The sequence below is a fragment of the Plecotus auritus genome (genome assembly GCF_963455305.1).
Source record: "Plecotus auritus genome assembly, chromosome: 2".
NCBI lineage: Eukaryota > Metazoa > Chordata > Mammalia > Chiroptera > Vespertilionidae > Plecotus > Plecotus auritus.
The window spans coordinates 93,652,100-93,664,538 of NC_137771.1; the positions used below are offsets into that span (position 1 = coordinate 93,652,100).

Genomic DNA, 12,439 nt, shown 5'->3' on the forward strand with positions numbered 1-12,439 from the left:
TAATCTTCTATTGAAATAACAGCTAAAAAGTTGTTATGCATGAGGAATTATGTACTATGAATCTTACTTGTATTATTTTATTTCATTCTTAGATAGTATTATTACCCTCATTTGCTGATGAAGAGAAAGAATAAAAGAGGGATTTTTAAAGGTCAAGTAATTTGCCAGAGGTTGCAAGGCTAGGGAAATTGCAGAGCCAAGATTCAAAACTAGATGATTTGCCTCAGAAGCCTGAATTCTAGCCTATGACACAAACCTACATTGTTAATGAGACTGGCAATAAACACATGTTTTGGTTGTGTATGAAATGGTTGCATATGACAACCTATACATATAATTCTATTATAGGTAATATAACAGATAATACAATTACATACAGAATAGAAATAAAAATAAAACATTTGCCTTATGTCCTTAAAAAAGCAATTCTAACTTTTTAGAGGGCAGAATTTCAGGGAATGATAACTTCACAGTACTCTATGAACTCCATTTTTGTTTTTGCATTCCAGATTAGTATTTCTATATCTTATTAATCAACCAATTAAAATTCCTATACATATTGTTATTTCTTTTTAGCTAGACATGACAAATCTGAGCCTCAAAGAAGTTAAGAAGATGGACTACCATCATGTAGCTAGTTGGGAACAGAAATGATATTCAACCCAATTCTTACGATTTCAAGTGTAATACAGCAAATTATTTTCCACCTTCTTCTGTAAGGTGGCAGAGGGAAGACAAAATTGATTTGTGAAATATACTCAACACTACATTTGTTCTTTCTTCGCATAGGGCGCTACCCTCAGGAGAACAAGGGAACCTACATCCCAGTTCCTGTTGTTCCTGAGCTGCGAAGTGGCAAATGGGGGGCCAAAATCATCAGCAGAGAGGATAGGTCTGTCCGGCTGTCCATCCAGTCTTCCCCTGAGTGCATTGTGGGGAAATTCCGCATGTACGTTGCCGTCTGGACCCCCTATGGTATACTCCGCACCAGCAGGAACCCAGAAACCGACACCTACATTCTCTTCAATCCTTGGTGTGAAGGTAAAGGGCAGGCGTCTATTTTTCTAAAAACAATTCATGTAGTTACGATGTTTCTCTTTGTTGAAGTTATAGCAGAGTTATTGTGGAAGATATGTTTCTTTTCTACATACACTCCCCCCCGCCACGATTAAAAGACAGAAAAAAATGAGAATTTTGTCCTTAAAGTATATGAGAACAAAACCTGTATACATAACATTAATGCTGCTATACATTTATTCCAGGAAAAATGAAAGATTGCCTAAAGTTGCACAATTAGTTAATTGTCGAATTATATTTTTATGACATGGCCTCTGTGTTTGTGTTTGCTCTGTGAACAAAATAGACTTATGAAACTTGACTTTCAAAACTATTAAGGCCCATAATCTGGCTTCAGAAAAATACAATAAAATTGTTCCTGTCCATAGTGGAACTAATTTCACTATTTAATTCAAGAATAGAAAGCCTTAAGGTCTAAGTGATCCTATAAACTTGTTTATATGCATAGTGGATGCAAATTTCATAAGCCATAAGTCTGAATGTGCAAACATATAACTTTATTTTAATGGAATACCCCTTAATCTCTGCTGCTTTTTTGATTCTTCTTTCTGTCTGCTGCAGTTTAACCTACTTTTACTTAAATAAACTGAACCAAGTCCAAGAATTTCTCTATCAATTCAGTTTAAAAACTCAGTCCTACACAATATGTTATCCCCATCCCCATGTCTATCTTTCTGCCTCCACACTGGCATGGACTGATTTTAGTTCCAGAGGCAGCAGCATTGATGGAAAGGAACCACTTTTAGATCTTGAGAAATAAGTAATGAAACATGTAAAATCTGATATAGCGTGGGAGACTTCTCACATCATCTACCCCACATGCATTTCTCTCTAAAATCTTCCAAAATGACTCAAAGGTATTGCTAATTTTGAGTGGCTCTTGTTTGTGAGAGGTGCATTTGAATCAGGGTTAATCTGGACATAGACAATAAGTGAAGAACAATGTTTTCTACTTCTATGTAACATTAACCTGGATCCTACTGACCTTTTCTTTGAATTATCTATTCCACAAATGTTGGCAGATGGCACTGAGCTAATTCTACTAGTATACTCCCCACCCACCACCCCTATTATCTTGTACCAAATAGCCTTATCTGTGTGACAGATGTTCAAGGTTGATGGTAACGTGTTAACTGGGCCATGTGCAGTTCAAAGGTGCACTCCTGCTTACAGTCATCTTGTTAACCAGATAGAAGGCATTCTGCAACTGAGTGAATGCAATGTTACTTACAGGGATGGAAAAGACTGAGGCATAGAGACAAACTAAGATTTTGAAAATATTAAGTTTGGGATAACTTTAGATACCAAACAGAAACTACATTGGTAGCACTGGAGTGGAGGAGAAGATGGATTGGAAATCTACTTTGGACTTAGAACAGAAAGTGCAGAGAGATTCAACATGGGAGGTGAAGAAGAGGTGGAGTCAAGCATTACTCTATGTAGTCCAGCTGGCATGGCTCAGTGGTTGAGCATTGACCTCTGAACCCAGAGGTCATGGTTAGATTGCCGGTCAGGGCACATGCCCGGGTTGCAGGCTTGATCTCCAGTGTGGGGCGTGCAGGAGGCAGCTGATCAATGATTCTCTCTCATCTTTGATGTTTCCATCTCTCTCTCCCTCTTCCCTTCTCTATGAAATCCATAAAATATATTTTAAAAAAGAATTACTCTATGTATCTGGTTTAACCAACTGGGTTGCCATTTTCAGAGCTGCAATCAGAAGAACATGCTGTCACAGGGCAGATACACTGGTTGATTCAAGAAGGCAGCAATCAGCTCCTTGGAGTGCTGCTGATGAGTTGAATGATAAGGAAAGACAGTGGTCATGTGTTTGGAAAATACACAAGAAACTAGGGAACAAAAAAAGATTGTTGTATTAGAGAAAGAAGCCAGAGAAGTGGGCTTGGGCTACAGTGTAATGCAAGGTGAGGAAGTGGAGATAACAGGCATTGCCATTTCAGTCAGGAAGACTTTCTGTGACACCAAGATAGTGACATGAGCATCAAAGGAGAAATTTTTAAAACAGGAGAGAGTAGGCATAATTTTACGGTGATGGAGACAAACCTGGAAAAGGGCTCGCTGCCCAAAGAGAGGGTAGTGGCTCAAATCCTTAGATGCACATTGGAATGACCTGGGCAGCTTTGAAAATTACTGATGCCTCAGTCTCCCATTCAAACATCCTGCAGCATTGGCCTTGGGGACCTTAAAAAGCTTTTCAGGGGATCCTGGGAGCCAAGGTTGAGATGCCCTGACTTCCAGAGTGGAATCCTTGAGGGGGAAGAATGCAGGGAGTAGAGATCTGAAGGGCTTGACAGATGGAGCTGTCCACCCTCCATTGTGACAGGAATAAAACAGGAGGTGGGCGAAAGCATGGGTTTCTAGAATCAAGGAGGAGGATGACGTTGTTGCCACTTTGTGATTCTCTTTTGCTCAGTGAAATGTAAAGCAAAGTCATCTGTGGAGAATAAGAAGCAAGGAAAGAGTATTAGAGGCTTAAACATGAGTTGGGAGTGGGAAGTGGGCTTCTTACCTACTGAAACAAAGCAGGTGGGTCCTCCCTGCTCCCCAGAACACAGGGACACTACTGCAATCCCCTCTGGCCTGAATCCCTTGGCCTGTGAAAGTCTAAACATTTCTGCAAATCCCTTAGGGGTTTCTGTCCTTAGTTACATCTCTGCCTCCAGGAATCCTGTTTCTCCCAGTGCTGACACCAGTGCTGCCTCAAAAACAACAATGCTCCTCCAAACAACATTCCACGAAGCATCCAGAATGTCTAGAAATTAATTGCAATTTGATGTGGTGGGAAGATTTACACTGGTTCTGAAACTTGACACATATCAGAATCACCTGGAGGGCTTGTTAAAACAGATTTCTGAGCAGCATCCAAAAGTTGAGCAGGTCTGGGGTGGGGCCTGAGAATTTGCATTTGTAACCAGTTCCCAGGAGATGCTAATGCTGCTAGTCAGGGACCACACTTATAGAACCACTGGATCATGTAATAATCATCAATCAATAAATACAAAATGCAGGAGAGTATTTTTTTACTCATAAAATTGTGTTGACTCCTCCCTACACCTAACCCCAGGCTCTCCCTATCTCACTGCCTCTTTTTTTGCCCATTCTTTTCTTGTTCTCAGAAAGTCTCTCCCATCCTCTCTTCGAAGAAAACTCTTTTTCTTTTCTCATGCAGAGCAGTTCAGCAACCTTTTTTATTTTGTTGTTTGTGGTCCTCCAATAGTCAGGCTTTTAGGGACTCCACACTTTTTGAAGACCATTCCATCTTTCCAGAAAAATTCTGGTGTCAGCTTTTACGATAATAACTTTTTATATTCCAATGTCAATATTCACTGATATCTCCCAGGGAATGTTAATGAAATGAGAGAAAGAAGCCATCTCCTCATTTCACTTATTGTGTGATTTTCCCAGCCTACAAGCTAAGGCATAACCCAAAAAAGGGGATCTGTGTCATGAACCCCAGACACACTCAAATATATGGTTGTCTGACAGTCACCCAGTTTGTGCTTGCATATGCTAATTCATAACAAGGGACTCTTGAAGATATGGTCTGACAATTGGAAAGTAGATAAGTAGAGAGGGGTTTGGCCATTGCCCAGGTGGGAAAGATAACAGAAGAGAAAATCAGAAATTGTCAAAAGAGAGCAATGTGAGCAAGATGCTGAAAACAGCATACTCAATGTGGAAGTGGCATCCAAGGTGGCTTAGGACACTGGGTTGAAATTATAGGGGCATGTACAGTACTTATTGATAAAGGCATGCTCATCTGTCTTCCAAGGGACCTTTCAGCTTGCTTTGCATTCATAGGCGATCTATCCTTAATCACTAAATCATTAATGGGGATCAATAGCAATACCACACTAGTTAGGGCAGGAGGGATGCAGGGAGAATTATTGGCTAGCTTTTTTAATTTAATAGCACCAAATGGGCTTCAGATCAATTCCAGGAGGGAGCCCTTCTCCAAGAGTTTGGAAAGAGAACTATCCACAAAGGCAGCAGGAGTGAGTCGGACAGTTTTGTGAATTCTGATTACTCAGAAACTCTGTATTATTGAATGTATTTTACTACTTTCAGTGTTCTGAAAGTTTTAGATGCCCCATACCTGTGCTCTGTCCTTCATCCAGGCCAGTATTTCATTGGTTGAGCATCATTTATTATTATGGAATATTTCTTTTCTTGGTGACTTGTTTCCTCCCATATTCTACATCATTGATTTTCTTTACCTCAATCAGCCTTGTATATAGCTCCTAGCACAGTACCTAGTACATGCTTAATGTTTAATGAATATTTGCCTCATTGATTTTTTAATAATTCCCAATAAATGCTTTTTAGGTTCACACCACCTACCATCACAGTAAGTTGTAAATGTAATCTCACACCAAACCATCTTGAAAAATGTCAAAAAAAAAACTATATGGTGTATGTGGGAGTGTGTTTGTGGGAACATGTGTGTGTGGATTTTTCTCTCTCAACATCTGACACCAAATTAGCACCTGGTATTTCTACCTATGGATTCCATGTGATTTTTTTGTATTTTCCTTGAAACCAATAAATCAATTACATTTAATGTAAATAAATCAATAAATTTCTAAGTATCTGGGTGCTTTTAATAGGTAGTAAGTAAATATGACCAGTTTGTATTTTATTATGAAATTCATCCTTATACTATTTTCTTTGTAACTATACATGTCTTTTATATCCTTCAGTACAGAATGGAGTAATCACCAGGACTGATATTTCTCAGTGTAACAGTGACCAATACTTTTTATCTTGGAAACCCTTGTACCCAGATCAAAATTCATACCCTCAGACTAGAGGCATTCATCCATTCAATCCATACATATTGAGTGTATGTCTTCCCCGCACCTTCAGGCCCATGACAACATAATTACCCATGTGTAGTACAACAGTATTATTTATTTACTCACAAATAGGCACTGGGCATATGACAGTGAAATAGACAATCTTTGCCCTCAGAAAGCTTCTACAAAGGTTTCACAAATGGGAAAAGCACTAAAATAAATCATGGCACAATAAGAACATATAATAAGGGCATTTGGTTTAGTTGGGGAGAGAGGAGAACTCTTTAGCCCCTAGAATAGTGCTTGCATGCAATAGCAATCAAATAGTTGTTTAAGTGAATTTTTGTGCAGTTTTAATAAAGCTTATGTAAAACTTTAAGCCCTTGCTTATTCAAATCTTCTACTGCAGTGGTTCTCAACCTTTCTAATGCCGTGACCCTTTATACAGTTCCTCATGTTGTGGTGACCCCCAACCATAAAATTATTTTCGTTGCTACTTCATAACTGTAATTTTGCTACTGTTATGAATCGTAATGTAAATATTTGTGTTTTCCGATGGTCTTAGGCGACCCTGCTAGCGGTTTTCAACCTGTGGATCGCTGCTGTAGAGCCTAAGACCATCAGAAAATACAGATATTTACATTATAATTCATTAACAGTAGCAACAAAATAATTTTATGGTTGGGGTCACCACAACATGAGGAACTGTATTAAAGGGTCACGGCATTAGAAAGGTTGAGAACCACTGTTCTACTGAATAAAAGTTCATATATCACTCTTCCCAGTGTCAGAATCATTAGAGGCTCATTCATCATTTTTTTACACTAAATGAGTATCATTCATTGTGGTATTGCAATCCACAGGGACCCCAGAAAAAATAAAGTAAACATTCTTTTAAATGGCATACAAGTGACCCCAGAATCAAAGTCAAATCAAATTAATCTGCCAATTCATGTGTTTTACAATTCTTTATATGTGTAATTATTGGTGCCCCTGGGTGGGCATCCAGTAATACTGGTGTTCTTGCCCCAGCATTACGAAGAGTTCAGCAATCTGGAGAAAGGAGCTGCATGTAGATTAAGAAAGAGTCCAGGATGAAAGATAGTTTTGAAAGGCATTGGGGGTCAGAGGAGCTTCAGCTAAAGGAGATAAAGACTACCCCTTGACTCAGGATCCCATGCTATTTATTAACACAAATTGTCCTAAGGCAAGGTGGAGATAATACACTTCAAAGGGTAGGGTTTACAGAAGCATTGTCAGATTGGGGAATAGCCTACAGCTGTTCAGGTGTTTGGCCAACAGGAGGCAATAAGATGCCCTGAGCTGTCTGGCAGCAAACAATCCTATTCAGGTTTGGGGGAGATGCATTTTAGCCGTTCCAACAGGTAATGGCATTATGTGACTCAGCCCTTGTTGAGTCCAAGTTTCATCAACCTTTTGATGCAACTCTTGTAATTAAGACATGCTGGAATTGGCTCTTGGCATGTAATATTTTTATACTCCTCAAAGAATGCTCCTAGCCAGGAGCTCCCTGCATTGTGTGTTTTGGAAAGCAGGATCCTTCTCTCATTCAGCTTAGTGTGGTGCTAGGCACAGAGTGAATGCTCAATGAATGTTTACTTAATTGAATTGATGACCATTACCCTGACAGGCAGGGAGAGGATTATTAGCCTCATATTTCAAGAGAAAAAAACAGATTCGTGGTGTTATATAAATTTCTCAAGGTCATATAGAAAATTAAGAAACAAGCTACAGTTGAAACTTGAATTCCTGGTTTGGTAAGGATAAGCCTTTTTTTTTACCAGAACATTAGTATTCTGTCTTGTGTAATATGATAAACAAGAAGTAAATGCCTGCCAGGAAGCTTCTATAATGTTCAAATCAACATTGGAAAGGCCTGCCACTAAAAATAAAGAAAATAAAGCCAGGTTGAGAACTATAAGAGCAAACAAAAGTTTTCTTTAAAAAAAATGTAAGCATGCCAACAAGGGCACAGGCTCCCTTTGAGTCCACATGCTAAGGAAAGAATCTCTGACACTGTTCTCTGTGGAGTTGCTTCATGAATAATAGTCTGTCTTCGGAAGATATTGGAGTATATGGAAAAGTCCTTAAACGGCAAAACAAACAAATCAAATAAACTTCTCAAGCTGATCTGAGCTGTAATGTAATGCAACGTATTTGCCTGTGTTTTATAGATTTGTGTCATTTTAGTTAATAGGAACAAAGGCAGGCCTCTAGAACGTATTGAACCATTTTAGGAAGACAGTGGCTTTGGAACCTTCCAGAAAGAAAGGAAGCACAACCAGCTGGTGTGGCTAAGTGGTTGAGTATCAATCTATGAACCAGGAGGTCACAGTTTGATTCCTGGTCAGGGCACATGCCCAGGTCACAGGCACAATCCCCAATGTGGGGCATGCAGGAGGCAGCTGATCAATGATTATCTCTCATCATTGAAGTATCTATCTCACTCTCACTCTCCTTTCCTCTCTCTGAAATCAATAAAAACATATATATACCATAGACTCTGGAAATGCCATTTCTTATATGTTCTGTGGACAATAATTTATTCCTAACATGCCTACAGAACACAGCCTGCTGGAGTCCCCAGTCCTTCTGATTTACTTTGAAATGGACAAACATATCATGATGACACCAATCTGGGATCACATTTGCTCTGCAGATGGAGTCGCTCCCTCAAAGAGTGATTGCATTCACCCGGCATAAGTCTTCCTTCTGTCTCTAGTGATGTTCAGCTTTTATACAAAAGGGAGGGGAGTAGAAGTTATTCCTAATACCCTCACTCAAAATTTCTCCCTTCACTAAAATGATGACACATTTTGCCTTTTTGAAGGGTCCAAACCATCATTCCTTCTAAAGGATGAGATACAAATCCAGACTTGGATGTAAACCATCAGGCAGCCTTTGCAGAGATAATTTGCATGGTGGCATTTCTGGCCACTATAGTTTCCTTTGATCCCTGAGTTCACTCAGCTAGGCTTGACTTCATTGACTTTGAGATGGGACTTACTTTAAATTTAAACGTAAATAAGCAAAAGAAATTTTTCAGCCCAGGTGATGATGAATAACCCTTTTTCCTAAAGACCTTATACAGATACTAAAATCAATAGGTTGGCATTCATTTTTACATATTTGTTATAAATTTTTACTTTCTCTAGGTGGGGAGGCAAGTGGTAATTTCCAAGGTTACCTGAAATCAATCCTACTGAGTCATAAAATTTCTCAGCCCATAATGCTCTTTTCAAAACTACCTCATATTCCCACCAGAGGAGCAATAAAATGAATGAGATCATTCTTGTTTACTATTTGCCTCATTAGTCACCTGGAAGAGTGGGTATTTACAAGGAATATTGAAGGTCTGCTCTGTCTGGTGGCAGAGCTGCTGGGCACAGTTGATGGGGTCATTGTGCCACATTCACCAAAGACGCCAGGTGGGGCCTCTTTTCCTGTTGAGTTTTATGCTTGTGATTGTTTACGAGGGGTCACTGAGGATTAAGAAGTTGTTCGTAGGTCAAGGTGCTGCCACTCCAACTCCATGAGCTATCTAGACCTAGCTTCTACTATCAGTTCTCAATCATTGCATTATATATATATATATATATATATATATATATATATATATATATGCACTTGTACACACACACACACACACACACACACACACACACACACACACACCTGCCTTCTAACACTTCAAAGTGCTGGGTTTTGCAACACTGAGCTCTTGGTCAGTACCCTCCATTTTACTAAGTGAAGAAAAAACTTCCCCATGGAACTGTAAAACCCCACCACGCCTCTAACACTAACCAATTTTTTAAAAAACAACACCAAAACAAAAAGCCAACAACAAAAGTCTCCGGAGGCAGATGATTAAGTTTTCCTATTTTTGTTAGCCTATCAAACATAGGGGGCATTTTGGAGTTTCCATAGTGATGTGTTTGTTTGTTTTTATCCAAGCTTTGGACAACTATATTTTAAAGTGACAGATCTGAGTAAAAACATGAAATAAAGCAGTACTTTCCACTCTCAATCTTCTTTTAAAGTCATAAATAAATTTAAAATTAAAATCAAGGCTTCCCGTTTGACTTCCTTGCCTTGGTGAGGATTCATGATTATGCCGCCCATTCTCCAGGAAGATTTACCTCAGCTGCTAGAAGAAAAGGAGTTGCCTGATCCTGAGCTACAGAACTCCCCGTGGCTCATAGAGCGCCACCTGAATTTATAACTCCCCATCAACAGTAACCGAAACCCAAAGGCAAATCCTTCATTTTCTTGGACTTGTCTCTCTTACTCTCCAAACTGCAGACATTCATCCACCTCTCATTTTCTTAGTAGGAGTTCTGTGCTGGGTGGTGGGGATACACTGAACTGATCCCTGGGATTCAAGAGTCATAGTCCACATGTATTAGTAGTCAAAGCCTGCCTTCATGTTTTACTCGCACTGTGGCCTTGGGAAAGTTACTCTACTTTTCTCTTCCTCAGTTTCCTCATCTGTAAAACGAGGATTAGATAATATTTTCCTCTCAGGGCTGTTGTGTGTTTCAATGAGTTTATTTGTTTTTTGTACTGCACTTAGAAAGTTCTTGGCACATAGAAAATGCTGAATACATGCTTTTTCAATAAATAATTAAATTTTGCAGAGCAACCTCCTTTTAGTGGAATGGATGCTACCACCTCATCCATAGGACACTAAGGGAATAAGGCTTAAGGCAGCCTGTGCTGGTAAGAAACGGGCACAGGGAGAGTTAAAGAAGGAGGAAAAATTATGATTATACTAGAGGCCCAGTGCATGAAATTCATGCACTCAGGGGGGTCCTTCACACGGCCTGTGCCCTATCATAGTGTGGGAGCCTTGGGGGATGTCCAATTGATCCCATGGGGAGCGGGCCTAAGCCATCAGTCAGACATCATTAGCACTGCCGGGGAGGCAGGAGAGGCTCCTGCCACAGCTGCTGCGCTCCCCAGCTGTGAGCCCGGCTTCTGGCTAAGTGGTGCTCCCCCTGTGGGAATGCACTGACCACCAGGGGGCAGTTTCTGCATTGAGTGTCTGTTCCCTAGTGGTCAGTGCACGTCATAGCAACCAGTTGTTCCACCATTCAGTTGATTTGCATTATTAGCCTTTTATTATATAGGATGATGATACTTAATAAGGACATTGATAATAAAAGAGTATGACCATACTGCTCTTGAAGAAAAATTAATACATAAAAGTTGAACTTGGTTACCTCTTATTAAATTAGTAGTTACAGTTAAATGCAACCACATTTTAAACTGCTTTTTCTGATGATGAAAGTCTTATCCTATCTAATAAAAGAGTAATATGCAAATTGACTGTACCTCCGCTACACCCACAAGCCACACCCACCAGCCAATCAGGAGCAAGTATGCAAATTAACCCAACCAAGATGGCTGTGGCCATGGAGTGAGCAGGAGGCTTGGGTTTCCCTGGCAATAGAGGAAGCCAAGCTTCTCACCCGCTCTGGCAGGCCCTGGCCTCCACTCAAGTCTACAAAGTTTCAATTATAGAAGATAAATAAATCCCAACAAAAATGGTGGCAGCCATGGAGCTGGAGAGAGCAGGAGGCTTGGGTTGCCCTGGAGATGGAGGAAGCCAAGTTTCCTGGCCTGCCTTGGCCTCTGCTCAAGGCTACAAAGTTTCAATTATAGAAGATAAACAAATCCCAACAAAAATGGCTGTGGCCACAGAGCGAGCAGGAGGCTTGGGTTTCCCTGGTGATGTAGGAGGCCATGCTTTCCACCCGCCCTGACCTGCCCTGACCTCCGCTCAAGACTACAAAGTTTTAATTATAGAAGATAAATAAATCCCAGATACCAGGGCCTCTGCTTGGGTTACCGGGGGGCGTGGCTGGCCTGCAAACCACCACAGCCTCTCGCCCAGGCTGCCCCATGTCCCAAGGGAACCCCCACCCTGATCCGGGACATCCTTCAGGGCAAACCAGCTGGCTCCCACCGGTGCACCAGGCCTCTATCCAATCTAATAAAAGAGTAATATGCAAATTGACCATCACTCCAACACACAAGATGGCTGCCCCCATGTGGACACAAGATGACCACCACAAGATGCCCAGCAGGGGAGGGCAATTGGGAGGGACCAGGCCTGCAAGGGAGAGCAGTTGGGGTGACCAGGCCAGCAGAGGAGGGAATTTGGGGGTGACCAGGCCTGCAGGGGAGGGCAGTGAGGGGTGACCAGACCTGCAGGGGAGGGCAGTTAGGGGCAATCAGGCTGGCAGGGGAGTGGTTAGGGGGTGATCAGGCTGGCAGGCAGAAGCGGTTAGGGGCAATCAGGAAGGCAGGCAGGTGAGCAGTTGGGAGCCAGCAGTCCTGGATTGTGAGAGGGATCCCAGATTGGAGAGGGTGCAGGCTGGGCTGAGGGACACACACCCCCATGCATGAATTTCGTGCACCGGGCCTCTAGTTATAGAAATAAAATAATGAAACCATAAAAAGAACTCAGAGATCTATAAATCAGAGACACTATTAAATTTTGGTGTGTTTTCATCTACCTACTG

The 12,439-nt window shown here is 41.0% G+C and overlaps 1 protein-coding gene across 1 annotated transcript in view; it reads left to right on the top strand.

Annotated features, from left to right (window-relative positions):
* F13A1 (coagulation factor XIII A chain) overlaps positions 1-12,439 on the top strand; it is a 209,464-nt gene that overhangs the window by 82,396 nt on the left and 114,629 nt on the right. Inside the window, exon 4 of the mRNA XM_080656002.1 lies at positions 790-1,041. Within this exon, the coding sequence (XP_080512128.1) occupies positions 790-1,041 (252 nt within the window). The remainder of the gene's footprint in view (positions 1-789; positions 1,042-12,439) is intronic.